Here is an 18708-nt window from a genome sequence, read left to right on the forward strand (position 1 = left end):
TACAGCTTTCAAAATTATAAATGGTGAGTGAAGATTTTAAAATCTCAGAATATTAAGAAATCCATTTCATTCATTAGTTCCCAAAACAATGCCGGTTGAATTTTTTAAATAAATATATTATTTTCATTCAGTTAATTTAGAAACTTGTAACATGCTTTTTATACTATAAATGTCCAACGCCTTTGCAAGACAGGCTAACATTAAACGTATGTCATGACTCAAACTGATTTATTTGTGGTCAAGCCTTAACGAGAGTATTGTTTAACAGGACAGTAAATGAAAAGAGCATGAGAATTCTGAGGAACTGCAGCCCCTCAATTTTTCAGTTTACATGTTTTCCTATTGCTCAATAATATCAAATAATGACTCATATGATTCAAGACACTGATTTTATTTAAATGAAGTTTATGTTTAGCTTAAACACCTTATTAAAAGTTACTTTTAATATATTTTGTGCAAAAGAAGTAACATGCTATAGTCAAAGTAAAATGCAGTATAGTTATATGATAGATTACATTTTTTTGTATGTTGAGCACTAATTCATTAATTCACTAGCTGGAAAACAGATTGAAATGAATGTTTCTCACATAGCTTTTTGGAAACCAAGACAAAGGAAGTGGAAGTAGAAAACTGACTAGAAATTTTTTCAGGAAATTAGAATACTTTTGATCAATTAAGGAGGAAGAGTATTCAAAGTTTTTAACTAATATGAGTGTTTATGTTATCATGGAACTCATTTCAAATTGCGTGGAAGCATCTTCCAAACTTTGCATTTTTCACAACTGTTGGAAAACACACATTGTCAGAATTCAGGTGGTAAGGCATTAGTTAACAATGAAAACAGACTAGCTAAGACTACAAAACATGGAGAAACTGTACCAAGTTTGTCCTTCAACTCACAATGCAATTTTATTTTGTACAATGAAGGAAGCAGTGTGGCAGAAAAGAGATTTCATAAAATCAATGCGGGATGATTTCATCTGACAAGTGGAATGGGGGTGGGAAGAGTAGGTGTGAGAAGCTCACTACTTTTAGTTAAGTTAAAAACTAAATATGACTGAATTAGAACCAAGAAAAGACTGAATTTTTGAAGGACTGAATTTTAGGTAAAAATCCCAGACTTATACTTCTTTCATAGATATTAATATACTTTAGCGGCATAAACCATGTTCATGATACAGTAAAATTAGCATTACAGAAAAGGGAAGCTCATAAGTAACAGAAAGAAGCTAAGAAGGATGTGTGACAGCCCTATAAGAATGGGACAGATATTTTAACCTTAATGGTTATGTTACCAAGAATTTATATGTAGTTACATTTTTTATGGTATAGTTCTCTGGTATTACAAGCCTTGGGAAACACTTCCAGAATATATCCTTTGGTGAAATAATGGAATTTTCTAGGGTGTTTACAGCCTTCAGGGGGCCAAGATTAGACATAAGACATTCTGGTATGAAATTAACTCTTTAAGAAATCTATTAAAAATCGGTTTAGTCATAAGAAATGATTTTTTAAGCCACAGGGAAGTATTTCCATCAACATGGAACTCTGTTTGCTTTGGAACAACATTTAATTAGACAAAATAAAGATACATATTTTTTGGCTCCATTTAACTGCTAACATTAAAAAGATAAATACACACTATTCTGAAAATGACTCTTAGATGGATGAAATGCAAAACTCCCTCACAGGGAGAAGAAGAATCATTGAAATTATTTTAATGCTTTAATGTAAGTGATCTCATTAAAACAAAAACCAAAGAAAAGGAACTTCCCATTCTGCTAAGACACAGAATGAAAATGAATTGTACAAATAATTTTTCAACAGTGAGAACTTTCTACTCCTCACTAGTCTAGTAATTTACTAAAAAATACCTATAACAAAGAAAGTGTAACTGTATTATACGATTTACAACTCTAAACAGCCAAGTTTGAAAAACTTAATTCTCTGTAAACTATTTAAAATACACATCTCATTCTCACTAGAAAATTACTTCATTTCCTAGAGAATCTTTTAATGACATTTGCAATGTGTGGATTATCTGACTCAAAGTATCAACACTCTTATGCCTACCTGGTCCAGGCAGTTAAACTAAATGTGCAAGAAGAGGCTGGTGCACAACAATAGGTCATGAAGGGACTCAAGACTGCCTGCCTCTGCTAATGGCATCAAAAAACAAAATCAAGAAAACCTTGAAACACCCCACATGCCAAACGACATTTAAGAGCCATATGCAGCCTCCCGAGCTGCCAGATTGTAGCTCAGATAACTAGAAAAGCAGTAGCCAAGATAGAGCTCAACCAAAAATGTGAACTTGGCCAACAGCAGGTGCCAATAAATTCTAACACTCACAGAGTGTAAAGCATAGAATAATTTTTCGTGATCATGCTTCAGTTAGTCCTCTATACTTATACAATTAAGATATAAATGAGTATAACAGCAACTCACGAAGTCTGATGATTATGAACATCTGCCATATGTCCTTGAAAAGTAGATGTTTCTACCTCTAGGTAGGGAAGGAAGGATCTCAATTCTGACTCTCCAATGGTCTCAGGTACAGAGAGAACCAGTCTGTCTGAGACCCATCAGCAACCAAAGCCCTCTTTATTCAGAAGAAGTCAAGCCACTCCTGGGCCCTATGTGTCATGTCTTGGAATATCAAGGTTGGCCTGTCATGAGCATTTAATTTACTGAGAACGTGATGAGAAACAATGCATATCAAAATGCATTTGTAATGTATTTTATTGCTCGTTAATGACAGAAGAAAGGAAAAGTAGGTAGAGATGACAGAGGAAGAAACAGAGCAAGGGGCCAACAAGCAAGACATATTTTCCCAGACCACCAGGACCTTATCGTGAGGAAGAACCGAAGCTATTAATATATATCACTTCCTGAAACATCTGGGAAACATCAGGAGGGGTTTCCAGCTGCCTTGAGAGACAAGTTCCAGGGTGGTCTTGTGAATTGACTGCAGAATGAGATACTACTGACTTCCTTTCCTACCAAAAATTCCAATGAAATTCAGAAAAGGAGGCTAATCTAGAAATTCGTACAGTAATTTTTTTTAATGTAGATAGAGTCTGATCTGTTTGAGATTCCTTCAATACATATATTAAATAATCACTTGTTAAATAATGTTTTCCACAGCCTCAAGATCAGTTATTTAATATGATACTCAAAGACTGAAGCAAATATTTGTAGTGCATGTCTGAAAGTCATCCATGCTTTATGTTTTACCAATATTGGATTCCTCATAGTTCTAAAATACTGAAACATACTCATTTCTTGTTCTTTGCCAAAAAAACCTTACACTTGTATTCTTCATTGGAAAAAATTTTATTTCATCTGACTTTTTGATATAGATGAATCACTCATTAATAATAATTAGTAAATGAATAAAATTGATGAAACCATATTATATGTAATATCATACATGATCTATTCAGTATTACGACAATAGCTAACACCTATTGACAATTTACTACGTGCCAGATACTATGTAGAACTTTACAAGGATCATTTCACTGTTTCACTTAATCTTCTACAAAATCTATGAGGCAGACACCATTACAATCTCTGCTTTCAATTGAATTAAACAAGGCTCAGAGAAGTAATTTTAAAAAGACAATGAAACTAATGAGTGGTAGACTGGTGACTCAAACCCAAATTCAGTTTATACCTCTCTCTATCTCTCTCTGTTCCTCTATCTCTCTGTCTCTCTCTCTCTCTCTCCCTCCTTCCCTCTCCTCCCTCTTGCCAATATTATGCTTAATTGTATATATACACAGAGAAAGCAGACTTTAATTCAGCAGTAAAGAATACTAGAAGATTCCTAGATTTTCAAATAATGTAATTCATAGACAAGAATAGCTACACGTTATACAATAATTGTAATATTTTTGTCCAATTCTTTTCCTACAAGACCTGCAAGCCTGTTTATCATTTTTAAAAGATAACATTCCATCATGATGCTTCATTTATTCAAACTCAAAAATTGTGAACATGTTTCTGTAACAGCGCTGTTAACTCTGCAAGAACTTTTATTAGGAGGAAAAGTCAAACAAAATCCTAAAAGCTATGGAAAGTTTAGCAAAGAAAATTCAAAATTTTAAGAAAATTCTGTTGTAGATGGTTCTTATAAAAGAAATATGGAAACAAAATTACTGATGGGTTTCATAGTTTATTCTATGACCAGATGTGAAATTTCACCTTTATGTGAATGCCAACCCAGAGTGGAATAGATTAATTTTTCCATATAATGTGAACAGTAGCATAGTTGGACATTTCAAGTAACCTAAAACCCGACCTGGAAAGCCCGAGTTTGGCTGTGCCCCAATCTACCTACTCAGTGTCCAAGAAATGTAAAACACACCCTAATGTTAAAATGCTTAGATATAATTTAATTGTATACTTATCTTAACTAAATTTATTAACAGATAATATTTAATATATTCCTTGGTAAAGAAATTTTCCATTATTCCTTTAAATAAGACTCAGGGTCAGGGTTAGGGTTAGGGTTAGGGTGAGGGTTAGGATTAAATCAATGCCACCTCTAAAATAAATGTTGTTTAAATAGCTCCTTTAAAGATTGAAATCTCAAAATAAAGTCAATTCTATGTAATTGCTTAGCAAAATATAAAGTCAACATTCTGAAACAGTATCCCTTTAGAAGATAACATTTTCTAATGCTAGGAAAAAATGTAGAAATTATTTTTTTCATACAGATTCTGAAGTTAGTGATGGGCAATTGTCAGTCTAAAATTCAAATGTATTGACAAAAGTTAATGTAAACATGGTGATCATAAAGTTATATCCTACAAGACTTGGAGTTCCCTTTGTCTCTTCTTTCACGTCAAATAATGAAAAGATCTAAGATTCCACTTATTCTAACAGAGAGGGTGCAGATCTACTATTAACTCCCCTTTAACCAGAACAAATGCCTATATTATAAATAAAATATTAAATCAATTCTTGAGCATGTAGGTCACCTCAGCATATTTTACTGTCTTGGATCAGGAATGGGCAGGCTGCTATGTGAGGACTGTACCTTCACAGCAGAATCAATGAAAACTTGAATGGAGGGACATAAAAGGTTTGTTAAAACTTTCTATGTGATGTTAAGGCAATAAAGCATCAGATAAAATAATTTTCCATCATTATTTAAAATATGATTTTTTTACTCATCCATACAGAGACAATGTCTGAAAAATAATATTTTCATGTAAGCAAATATCAACTGTGTTTTCCATATGAAGTATTTTTTTGCCTTCCAATTAGTTTTATATTAAATGGAAAGACAAATCTTTTTCATTGAGTTTATTAAATTACCTATTTTTAAACTATAATGTGCTTATCTACATTTTTATTATAAAGGTTGGTTTTATAAAGGTTGGTAAGTTGGTTTTATAAAAGAAAATTAGTTTCTATCAATAAAAGGAAGAAGGTATGTAATAATTTTAAATTTGCATAGCACATATGCCAAGTAACTAGTTACTATTAATACTTACTTTCTGTAATAAATATAAGAAATACTTCCCCATAGTGTAAATATTATGATGCATAAAAAAGAAAGCTAAATTAGGAAAGTGGGATTACATTTCTAAAAGAAAAATGAATGGGTCTGTGTAATCTTGAGGTATAATGACTTCACAGGGAACAAGTTTTCATAAAATGTTTCTTCGATACTGAGAAAGCATTTAACTCCAACCACTTGAAAACCAAACTGTAGTGAAAACTGCAATACGTTATTTAAGTGTTAAGTAACTTTTACTAAGATTAACTTTCAGGAAAACTGTTTTAAACGCAATGCTTTTCATTTCAAAACCAATTTGTGAAGGGAAAAAACCTCAGATTATTTCATAAAACGAATTACTACAATAAAACAACAATTCATAACAGATTATTTAAATAATGGGTGCAGTTGAGAAAATGGAATGAGGGCAGACACAAAACAAAATTTTAGAGAACCAGTCATAATATTAAGCAGTTACTTAACATCGTCAGAACTTCTGTTTTTCCACATAATCATGCCTTTTAAAGTTTTGTGAATAAGTCTATTATAAGTGATACAACATTATGAGTTAATTTTTCCTATGCTTTAAAAATGTATGTTAAATTTCCACATAAGAATCTTCCAAGAAACTACAGAGTTTAACTATTTGAAAACAAAGAGATGCGATTATATACCTAACCAAAATAACAACAAACAAAGGATGAAATGCTAAAAGCTACAGCCCAAGAGAACAGAATTAATCCTCTTGTTAGAGACAGGAAACGGATACGCATGTATATAAACACCAATAAAGCAAATAAAGCGAAAGTAGCATCTTCCAGAGATGTAACTATAAACACAAGCTGCTGCTTAAAGTTACGGGTCACGCTAATAAGAAAGCCTTGGACAGGCCTCAGCTCTGATAAGAAAGGCATCTCCCACAATCGCCCTTGTGTCCATCACTGGCTGTTGCTATCATTTTCAAGCAAAGACAAAGATACAGAGAGAATAAATAGAATTAGACTGTAAATTGTCACCCACCTGTAATATGAGAACATTTTCATCACAGCTCAAGTCTTACCTCATAAGACCAGACGCACTGAGTCCCACCAAAACGTCGAACACATCTTCCTACTTCCACGTCCTCGTGAGTCGTGTACATTTCTCTGAGGCATTCACCAATATGTGGCACCATCCTCCTGAGAACCTCGCGACTGAAGATCATTCCAGGTCCTCCCATGCAGAAGTTCTCCCCAGGCTCCAGCCCCAGCTTTCCAAGTTCTTCAATATTCCCCAGGCCAGTCTGGCCCAGGTAGAGGGGCTTGCTGCTATTCAGTGATCTAAGAAACTCTTCCAACTTATCACCTACAAAGAGAAAGGCAACAATCACTCCTTTTCCTAATTTCATAATCATTTATAACACACCAAGCAAGGGAAAGAACTTCCAGTATTGTGCATAAACTCCCCACAAGTCTTATACAATTGAAAAGAAGAAAAACCTCTTTGAATATTCCATTATTTTAAAAATACTAATTTTTAAATTATAATAAAATTTTCATCACATATACCTATCTATCCACCTATAAGATATTGCATTCACCAGGAATGCCCTCTTTTTTAAATGTTTGTATCAAATTACCCAATTCATTATTTTCATATCTAATTATCAATATTTCCTCTGCCAACCATCTCTAAGGATTTCACTCCTCTCAACCCAAACCCAAGAAATCTCTAGTTATTAACTCTACACTCCGTTCTTGTTAAATTATAATAAAATTTAATCAATCTTCTAGTCAATGAAAAACCTTAAGTCTGATGACAGTCATCAGATTTTTTTTTTTTGCGGTATGTGGGCCTCTCACTGGCCTCTCCCTTTGTGGAGCACAGGCTCTGGACGCGCAGGCTCAACAGCCATGGCTCACGGGCCCAGCCGCTCCACAGCATGTGGGATCTTCCTGGACCGGGGCACGAACCCGTGTCCCCTGAATCGGCAGGCGGACTCTCAACCACTGCGCCACCAGGGAAGCCCATCAGATTTTTTTTAAAGGTGAAATAATGACAAGGAGAATAAAGACAGGTTTCTTAGCATGTATGAAGTAGTGATAAAATTCTCAGAAATAAAATATTAATATTCAGCCCTGATTGGCAGACCACTGATACCCTGATAATTGATTTAGTTTAGTGTTTTGTCCGTAACTAAACTCAAGTCATATACAACCCAAAAGGTGTGTATATACACATATGTATGTGTGTGTATATACATACATACATAGAGAGAGAGAGAGAGAATATCAAACTTGCCATGAAATATAACACTTTGGAACTTTGGAAAGTACCCTTTTAGGAAAAAATTAACACTTGTTAAAATTTATATAATTGGGTTTATAGTTTGTAAGTTCATCAGAAAAAACAATTTTAAAATAAAGTTCTGTAGCTAAAACAGTTCCAAAGCATTTCGTACTCTACCAAGTAATATACTGGAATAAGTAGTCACCTTCTTTACATTCCCAGTCAGCATTTCTACTATCAGTTTTGATGAGCACAGCAACTGCAGTCGTTATCTTGATGCTATGCCATGCCCCTTGGATTTAGTGAGTTTCAGCTGACTATTATTGGGTTCTTAATACAAAATGCCTTTAATTCTTAATAGAAATGGAAAGAATATGGCATTTCAATGTTCTGAAGGACAATCTTTCAAAGCACTAAAAGATATGACAGAAGTGGATGCTGTTAATGCATTTTGGAAATTGTCTGCAAAGTGTGGCAAACTTCTGCCAGGAAACCTTTGTGATTTTAAAGACACACAGAAGACATGGGGACTATAAGATAGTGGATCTATCAATTATAGATATCTACATAACTTATACCTACCTATAAGATACTGCAATCACCAGGAATGCAATCTTTTTTAAATGTTTGTATCAACTTATCCAATTCATTATTTTCATATCTAATTATCAGTACCTTCTCTGCCAACCATCTCTAAGGATTTCACTCCTCTCAACCCAAACCCAAGAAATCTCTAGTTATTAACTCTATACACGCAGTCCTTACCAAAATGTGACAGGTTTTTTTGGGGGAGGGTCTTATTTATTTGTTCGTTTTTCCTTGAGTATGTAAAAGATACTACCTGAAACAGGAGAAAGCAATGAGGCTACAATTAGAGTGATGTAAACTAAGTAAGGGCTGCCCCCCTTTGACCAAGAAGCTAGGAAATGTGGAAAGAAACAGAGGGAGGGGCTTCCATGGTGGCTCAGTGGTTAGGAATCCGCCAGCCAATTCAGGAGACACGGGTTCGAGTCCCCCGTCCTGGAGGATCCCACATGCGGTGGAGCAACTAGGCCCCTGCGCCACAGCTGCTGAGCCGGAGTGCTACAACTACTGAAACCCACGTGCCTAGAGCCCGTGCTCCGCAACAAGAGAAGCCACCGCAATGAGAAGCCTGCGCTCGCAATGAAGAGTAGACCCCGCTCGCCGCAACTAGATAAAGCCCGCACAGCAAAGAAGACCCAAGGCCGCCAAAAAACACACGCACACACCAACACACACAGAGGGAGCCCTCCTTCAATACAATCTAGCTACTTCCCTTGTGTTCCTCTCCGCAAAGAGCAAGACTGTAAAGATTTCCTCCCGCTCTAAAGAACATTCCTCTGCTCAGTTTAGCAATCTCTGGCCAGAGCCACTCACACGCAGGGTGAAGGACCGCGCCTCTTTTAAAACGGACAAAGTTTTCTCGTGCTGGGGCTGCGCGTGGTTTTGGGAAGGACTTCCCAGCCCCTGCTTAACGCCGCAACCACCAAGATGGACTGGAAAGTATCCAGCCTAGTGTGTGCTAGTACAGCTTGGAGCTCCTAGGGTCTGGATAATTCGCAGGCGCTGTCCCCTTTTCCCCCACCACCAATTCCAGTCAATACAGCCATCCCCTCAGGGTTTTACTGAGTTGTTGCCGGGGGCGTAAGGAACTGCTTGAGGCTGCACTGCGGTGGCTGGAAGGAGCTGTGCGCGGGAGCGGCTGGGATGTTCAAGGACCCCCACTGAGCGGCGGGTGGTGCAGAAGGAAAGGAAACGCACAGAGAAGGGTGTGGGACAGCGAAGATGATTCCTCAATCTCACCAGTTCCAAAACTAAGCTTGATCCAGTAAAAACAAAAGGATAGGGGGATAATCAAGATCACCGATCTCCAAACTGGCTCCCGCCTGCATCCTCCACCCTCCCTTTCTCCACCGAGGACACGCCCCTCTGGACCGATTAGGGAAACTACCACCACCTGGGGCTTTCAGAGCAGTGTAAAGTGCGAACAGCCTAAGGCTTAACCCCGAGGTCCCTTTCCTCGCCTTCCTACACGGCAAAGAGTAGTAGCAAGAGATGGGCGGAAACCAGAGCAGCAAGAGTGAGGAAGGCGAAAAAAGCTGGGCAGGTGTGAGGAGGGTCCAGACCGCAGGAGAGGAGGAGGAGCGGACTAAGAATGGTGGGCGGAGGCGAGCGGGGGTGGGGGGCGACCGGCTCGGGGCGGCAGGAGCCCGGAGCACGTGCTGGCAGAAAAGCAGAGAGGGGCTGGCCAGGGATAGGGGCTGGCTTTCCTGGCAGAGAAAGGAGGCGGGGAGACGGGACAGCAGGGGCTGGGAGGTCACCTTTAATGTAGACATCGTCGTCGGCGCGCATGAACCACTCATACTTGTCCAGGTAGTGGTCGTGCATGTACTTGATCATCATGAAGGACTTTTTCTGGGGAGGATAGGAGTCGTCCACCCCAGGCAGCGCGATGACAGGCAGGGGTGGCGGGGGGTGGCCAAGCCCAGCGTTGGGGGGCTGCTGGCTGGAAAAGAACTCCACACGGCCGGGGATAAAGCGCGCCCAGGTCCGTTGCACTGCCAGCGCGCGGCTGCCCAGGTACTTCTGCGCGGTCATCACCCCCACGTACAAGAAATCCCGGGGTCGGGAGCTCTGGGCGGCGGCGCCCCCGTCTCCGCTGCCGTTGTGGCTACTCCCCGGCCGACCGCCTCTCCGCTTCCCAGCCGCGCCTCTATCCTCCTCCTCAGGTTCCCCTTCGGCCACAGGGGCTCCGGGGAGCCCCGTCGCGCCTTCGGGCTCGCGTCCTCGCCGCTGCTGCTGCAGTGGAGGTGGCTGCTGCCAGGGGCTGCTGCGAAAACTGGTTACCCCCGGCGCTGCTTCAGGCAGCTGCGGCCCCTGGAGCTCCTGGCGCGCTGGGGGCGGCGACTGCTCCGGCCACTGCCGGGCATAAGGCTGAGGGAGCGGCTGCTGCGCGCCGGCGCCAGCGGCCGAGCGGCCGTAGTAGGAACAGAGGCTGGAACCGCGTCTCTTCCTCTCGCTCAGCTCGGCCACTCTGGGGGCAATGAGCCAGGACGCGGCAGTGAAGCCCAGCACCAGCCCCAATGCCACGCTCATCCACGGGCGGCGGGAGCGCACGGCCATCGCGGCTGCCCCGGGCGCTGACGCTGGCTGAGCGGCTGCGGCGCTGCGCAAGGGTCTGCCGCTTCACACCCGCCCCTCCTACGCCTCAACGCCCCCAGCCCCGGCCGCCGCCCGCAGCCCAGGCTCTGACGCCGCCTCCGGGTCTGAGCGCTCCGGACGCCTAGCCGGCGGCGCGTTGCAGCTGCTGGCCGAGCTCCCCGCTCCGAGCGAGGGTCGGGAGTGAAACTTCTCCCGGCGGTGGCGGCGGCGGCAGCGAGAGGAGCTGCAGGAGGAGGAGGTGGAGCGGCGGCGGCAAGGCGTCCGCTCCTAGGCTGCCACCCTGTCACTTGCGCGCCTGGTCCCTCCCTCCTCCCTCCTTCCCGAGCCCCCGCCCTCGCTCCCCCCGCCGCCGAGCTCCGGACTGGCCCGGAGGAGGAGCCACGAGCACCACCGCTGCCAGCCGGGGGAAGCGCGGGCCGCGATATTTCCCGGTCACCCGCCCTCGGACGCCCCCCGCCCGCGCCTAGGTCCAGAGCCGGCCTCCTCTCCGGAAGGAAACGATCCCTGTCGGGTCGCCTCCGGCTTCCAGCGCCGACGCCCCCTCGTCTCTCCTCCCCCGGTCCTAGTTCTCCGTCCCATTTCCCGTCCCGTCCCGCCCCTCCGCCAGCCTCGCAACACCCGCGTCCGGGGGCTCCGCCGCCCTCCTCCCAGCGCGTCGGCTCCACTGACCTCATCAGCGGAGCTCGGGTCCCAGAGCCCCCGACGAGCGCCCGCAACTCCCTTCCCGTTCGCCTCCCCCAACCCACAGCCGGTTACGTCCCGGCGTGACCCTTCCCCATTCTGCCCCGCCCAGGTCCGCCCAGGCTCCTGTCTTCGCGTTTTCGGTCTTTTTCGCGTTTGTTTCGCGGCTGCCACTTCGGGTCTACTCTCTCTACTCCTTATCCCGCTCACTGTTCAGGAAACCATCTGTCCCACCCTAGCACCTCTCCATCCAACCTTACCAACTCCCCAGTCCCTACCTGCATCCTTCACCACTTTCACCACTACTTCCCAGTTGTACACAGAAGCACCATTGTCACTCGGTGTCTCTCCTAAGAAAATCTCCGGAGGGGTTGGAAATACCTACCCTGAAAGGCTAGGGGAAGTCACGGTGAGTGGGGGGCTTCATCCCCAAAGAAATTAAAAATTCCATGTTCCTCACCTGTTGAGTTGCGGCATGTGGGGCTGCCTAGTGGTCCCCTCCTCAGCTCTCCGTTGGTTTCTTGTCTAGAAGTGAGAACCATGAACTGTTTGCAGCCTTCGTAGAGACTAGCTCAGTAGGATTGGCAAATGATGGAGAAATGTGAACAAATAATAGAGCCAATAACCAGAAGGTTCAAGCTAAGAAAATTCTTATCCCCCCTGGAACTTAACCAGAAAATAAAAGAGAATATAATTTTTATTCTTGTCTATAAAGCATTTTCTTTTCTAAGGCAATGACAGGAAATGTTTCACCTCGACAATTAGGGAAGAAAAATCTCCAGCAACAGAATCTCAAAAAAAGGTTAACTGGTATTGGCCAAAATCATTGAAAGTTATATTGTGAAGAAATTACCTGAAGATATGTGAAGTTTTGAAGAAGGGAACATTTAAAAGCTTTCTCTCCAGAAGTTGTGAATCTAACTACAGTCTGAGGTGCATTTGGCATCCCAAGCCCTTTCCTCTTCCTCAGATTTCAGTCTTCTGTTTTGTACATCAAACGCAAAGGGATGGTATTGAATGGCATGAGACATAGGGCTCCATCCAGCAAGGTGCTGGCAGCGTCCTTGGAACAGTAGGCCTGCCTGGAGCCCTTGGAGGGGTGGTTCTTTCCACACCAGTAACTGGCTGTGCATGAGCACGTCTGACTAAATGTTTCATCTGCCGGACAATGAAGCTCCTTTTCCATGGCTAGGTCTTGCCCAGAAACACTTGGGAATACAGATTACTGAACTCTTTCTCAAAGTTTAATTTTAGTTAGAATACAAAACTAATCAAACAAATAGGCCCCTTCTGATTGAAAAATAAATCTTCCCAAGGACATTTTAAACTTTCTAGAATAGTGCTGTTCAATAGAACTTTCCGTATAATGGAAATTTTCTTTATCTGTGCCATCCAATACAGCAGGCACAAGCCACGAATGATTACTGAGCAGTGGAAATTTGGCTAAAATGGTTGAGGAAAGGAATTTTCAATTTTATTTAATATTAATTAATTTTGATTTAAATAGCCCCATGTGGCTAGGGGGTTACCATGTTGGACAGCACATTTCCAGAGGAAATTCATAACATAGCCCATTACCTGTGGTCCACTGTGAAGAACAAATAGTCCACTGACACACCAGCATACTCTCCCCTGGAATATCCAGCCCGTCATCGTTCCACTGGGTGCAGTTCATGTAGCTGACCTACAAAATCATTAATTCTTAGCAAATACGAATAACCTACTCATCAATTACAATATATTTGGGGATAAAGTTAACTTCATTCATTTATTCAATATATTTGTGTGAGAAATTAAGCACTAGACAAGGAAGGTGGAAGGCTCTAGACATGGAAATGTCAACAACATATTCATTGCCACCTATTTGAAGTTTAAAGTGCAGTGAAGAAGACAGACATTAAATACCACCCTACAAAATGAATTACCATGGTGACAAATGATATGAAGGGAAAATGGAGGGTACTCAGAGAGTATTTACAAGAGCACCTAATTTAGTCTGGGAGCCAGAGAAGGAACTTGAAGACATGGAAATAAAATGAAAAGTATTGAAATGACATTCCATACTGGCTAAGTGACTTTAGGAAAGTTATTTAAATTATCTGAGCTTTAGATTTCTCATCTGCAAGTACATTTCTATGAAGATTTATTAAGATATTATATGTAAGTGCTTAGCACAGTGTCTAGTTCATTGTAGGCACTCAGAAAATGTTAGTTCTTCTCATTTTCCAATGCTTCCTTCATGATAAAATCTCTTCGATGTCACCTTTATTTTAAATGATGTTCCATCTTTTCATTTATTTAACAAATACTTATTTAGTATCTACCTTAAGCTAGTCACTATTCTAGAGAAACAGTAAACAAAACAAAGCCCTTGATTTCATGGGGGTTATATTCTAAGTAGAGATTATACACACACACACACACACGCACCTACATATAATATGCCAGGTATAAGTATTTTGAAAAAAGAGAGATGGTGGGTGTGTACTTGTGTTGGATGAGGCCATTTTAAATTCGCTGGTCAGAGAAGTTCTTTCTGATAAGTTTAGCAGAGAACAGAAGAAAGTGAGGAAACTAACCATAAGGATATCCAAAAGAGGATCTTCCAGGAAGAGGGAATAGTCAACACATCGGCTTGACATAGCCAAGGTAAACTGAGGAACAGCAAAGAGACCAATATGGGTTGAAAATGGAAGGGAGCAGGTGACTTCCTGATTATTTAAGCCAGTATTATTGAGTAGAATAATAAAGTGAGCCATAAATGCAAGACATGTAATTTAAATTTTTCTTGTAGCCACATTTTTCAAAGTGAAATTAATTTTAATAATACATTTCATTCAACTTAATATATTCAACATATTATCATGGCAACAGGTAATCAATATAAAATTATTACTGTGAAAATTACTTTTATCACTACTAACTTTTCCAAATCCATTGTGTATTTTATACTTATAGCACATCTCAATTCAAACTAGCTACACCTCAAATGTTCAATAGACACATGTAACTAGTGTCTACCATATTGGGCAATGTATATTCTGAGCCTGGAAGACATTTGGAAAGAATTTTTAAAATTCTGAGTGACAATGAAGGTGTTGAGTGGGGATATGGTTTTTATTTATGTTTTACAAAGATGACTCTAGCTCCCATGGGGGAAAATATTAGAGGAGGAACAAAGGTAGAATCAGGGAAATCATTTAAGACATTATTGAAATCACCCCATCACTTTGAAACAGAAGAAAAAGACTTGTCTTTCCACAGTGTTTGCGCCTCTTCCTCATTTGTAATAAGTAGAAGCAGTGGGTAAGTTTGTTATATAAGTTTAATTTCATGTTTATTGAGGTTCCTCTAGATGTTTATTTGTTATTTCCCAAAGTCAGTGAAGTAATTTTCTTGTACTCACTTTAATTTTGAAGATACATAATTTTGAGGGTAGATAATTTTCTGAGAAATCTCTACCAAGGACTAAGTTTTTTATTAAAACAAAGAATAAAGTAATGTGTTCTAGGAAGAATTTAAGAAAAAAATTTTATTTGGATAAGTGGGGTGTTAAGGGACAAATTTGTATGGAAACTCACTATCATTGAAGAAAAATAAACATAATAAATGCATACTAAACTATAGCCAGATCTATGCATTATATTGGAAGAAAGAATACAGAAATGTAGGTAATTTCCAATATTGCTGGCTAAAAATGTCTGACAGGATTGCTATTCTGATATGAACAAGAATGTTTCAATATATATACTTGTGAAACACCTGATAAAATCTCTGTGAAGCACCTCAATAGTAGATTTTGAGAAAAAATAACAAAACTTCATAAATTATAATAGTTTCCAGAAAAATTACAAAACTAATTCCCTCTCTTCTCCAAATCCTTTAACAATTTCAAGCATGTCCATATTTGACTATTGTAACACATGAATCAATTGCCTCCTTCTCTGAGCTGAAGATATTAGAACATAAGGGATCATCTGGATTCACATTGAAGCAGAGCTCTCACAGGGGTTGTGTCCCTGGCTCTAGAATGACATGAATGTTAACTATCCTGAAACCAAGTCTGGTACACTTAGAGAAAGCCCTTCAGCAGACTGGTCTGAAGGTTCTACACTGAGTGTTTAAATTTTTTTTTTTTTTTGGCTGCGTTGGGGCTTCTTTACTGCGCAGGCTTTCTCTAGTTGCAGCGAGTGGGGGCTACCTTCGTTGTGGTGTGCGGGTTTATCATTACGGTGGCTTCTCTTGTTGCGGAGCACGGGCTCTAGGCGCATGGGCTTCAGTAGTTGTGGTAAATGGGCTCAGTAGTTGTGGCACATGGGCTCAGTAGTTGTGGCTCACGGGCTCTAGAGCACAAGCTCAGCGCCTGTGGTGCACGGGCCGCAGCTGTGGCACATGATCCCACATGCTCTGCGGCATGTGGGATCTTCCCAGACCAGGACTGGAACCCGTGTCCCCTGCATTGGCAGGCGGATTCTTAACCACTGAGCCACCAGGGAAGTCCCAGGAGTCCCTGTTTAAATTGATTAGAAAGAATTAGCAAGAACTTTAAAATCACAGAAAAGGTACAAGTGAGTTTAAAAGGGGAATATCATAGTTTGATCAGTTATGAAGGTTAAAGGTAGATATTTAAATATATGGTTCAGCATATGCTTCTGTTACAAGGTGTAAGCAAAGACACTTTGATTTAGTATTTTACTGTGATATTTAGAATATTATCATTTTTTCTTGACAGATCAAGACTGAGTTGATTTCATTTGCGTGAAGCAACTCTGGCATCTAGTGGTTAATGATCATAATGTAATTCAGTTTGTTTCTGAGGGATAAATTGTGTTATAAAATATTTTTGACATTGCCAAGGAAGATTATAGAAGAGACATAATAAGATAACCATTTTATTATATTTTTATTCCCTCAGAAATCAGGGATGATAGAAGTTCATATACTGAAATATGAAAAGGTAATTACTTAGAGCACATTATAAGACTGTGTAACTTTTAAAGCTATACTAATCTGCATTTAGCTAATCAACATGAAAATGCTATAGTTAATTTTTTTTACACTGACAATATTTGATGCTACTAAGGAATTATTAATTCCTTTTTAGGTATGATAATTGTATTGTGACTATGTTTTTTTAAGAGAAGTTCTTATTTTTCAGAAATATATACTGAAATGTTTATAGGTGAACTGGTATGATGTCTGGAATTCAAATAATATGGGATTGAGGGTGGTGCTAAGTGGATGGCAATGTGAGGGGTGTGGAGGGGGATTGATTGACCAAGTATTGATGACTGTTGGGACTGGGTGATTACCTCTGGGTAGATTTGACATTCTCTATAATAAAAAGTTTAAAGAAAATATTTTGTTTAAGATCAGCATACATTCAATTTTTATTTCCTATAGCTTTTTCTAAGAGATAATCCACTTGTCAAAACCATCAATGTACTTTGAGAAGAAGACAATGAAACTACTGCTTTCACTTATGAAAGGGTCAAGAGGTGACAACATTAGAATTAAAACTTCTATATCTTCCATCCTTCCTGGGCTCCAATGACAGTCTCTTAGACATAAGCAAAACACCCAATCAAGCTTTTACAAATAAAGAAGCACTATTTATGATGTGTGGATTTTTTTACTTTTAAGAAATAGTAGTCTATGATTAGGCAGTGAGCTTCAAATTCTTCAGAGAGCTCCTAATCACCAATCTGAATTTATGCTAAAAAGATTTTAGTTTTAATTTTATCCTTTCACTACTCACCTAAAATATTAATAAACTCCAATTTAATATTTTCTATCTTAGAAAAGTTAAAATGCACATGCCACCTTTCTTCCTGTTTCTTTAATTTTCAACCCCTGTTAATTACTTGGTCTCTTTCCCCGTCCTACAGATCACTGCTGTTAAAAAGAAATGTAATATGATCCACATATGTAATTTAAATTTTTCTAGTAGCCACGTTTTAAAAAGTAAAAACAGGTGAAATTAATCTTAAGAATATATTTTATTTTCCCCAGTGTATGTAGCTCTGACTAGTAAGTCTTAAAGCCCACTTTTGGATAACAAAAAGACAAATGGATTTCAGAAGATTTATGGGATTTATTATGCTGCTTTCTTAAGTATCAATATACAAATATTGTGCATACTAAACCATACAAATATGATCTCTATATATGTATGTTGTACACATATATATAGTGCATATATGTAAAATGTTTTTCTTTATAGTCACACTATCATTACAGAATAAGCATAAGAGGAGAGATTGGGGGTCTTTTCTCTTATACCTATTTTTATTAAATTTCAGGATATTTTACAAGATTCAAGAGAAGTTAGATATCACATTTCTCAACCCATTGTCATAGGATCTTGAGTGAGAGGCAGGTACAGTTCACAATTCATTTTAAGGCTGCTGCAAGTACATAGTGAATTAATAAATGACACAGTCTTTCAATAGTCTTGAAAGTCTGATTTGATGGATTTCAATCAAGTGTCAGCATGGGGAGGGCAGAACTTTTATTTTCTGCTAGTCTTTATGATTTTTATTTGCTTTGGAAAATATATTTATGTTCTAAAATATTTTGTTTCTTCATGTTAATATATAATAGGTTTGTTATTTATATATGAGTTGTTTAAATTAAAATTTAATACTTCTAATTTTTAATTTCTCATACAATAAATATTTGGGATTCTCATTAAATTTTAAGACTATAAAGAGGTCCCAAGAACACTGGTCTAAGGCAATTCCTTCATTCATTCTTTTAAACTCCTGAAAGTAGCACAATTTTTTTAAAGAGGAATAATTGAATTAGAATGCCTTGCCCCTGATGGAACGTTGACTCTAATAGTTTGCAATGACATGAGAGTGACTGTGAATTTGCACGTTTGAAGCTTTGACATGTTTGTAACTATATTATTGCCTCCATGGTTTTTGATTCACACCTATGGCATTCCAGGAATCCAATAGCTTAACATTTTGTTTGTTTGTTTTTGCATGTGCTACTATTAGAAGAGAATGGCAGGAATGAATCTTCTGAGACAGAATTTAATTCAGACATTTATGATTCTA

At 39.6% G+C, this 18708-nt stretch overlaps 1 protein-coding gene across 1 annotated transcript in view; it reads right to left on the bottom strand.

Annotated features, from left to right (window-relative positions):
* Window positions 1–11251, bottom strand: part of CHSY3 (chondroitin sulfate synthase 3) — a 285051-nt gene extending 273800 nt beyond the window's left edge. The window contains exons 1-2 of the mRNA XM_004279872.4: window positions 10123–11251; window positions 6573–6856 (exon numbers count right to left, since the gene is read on the bottom strand). Of these exons, the coding sequence (XP_004279920.1) occupies window positions 6573–6856; window positions 10123–10924 (1086 nt within the window). The 5' untranslated portion in view covers window positions 10925–11251. The remainder of the gene's footprint in view (window positions 1–6572; window positions 6857–10122) is intronic.
* Window positions 11252–18708: the final 7457 nt, after the last annotated feature.

The sequence above is a fragment of the Orcinus orca genome, chromosome 3 (assembly GCF_937001465.1).
Source record: "Orcinus orca chromosome 3, mOrcOrc1.1, whole genome shotgun sequence".
In the NCBI taxonomy this organism is placed as follows: domain Eukaryota; kingdom Metazoa; phylum Chordata; class Mammalia; order Artiodactyla; family Delphinidae; genus Orcinus; species Orcinus orca.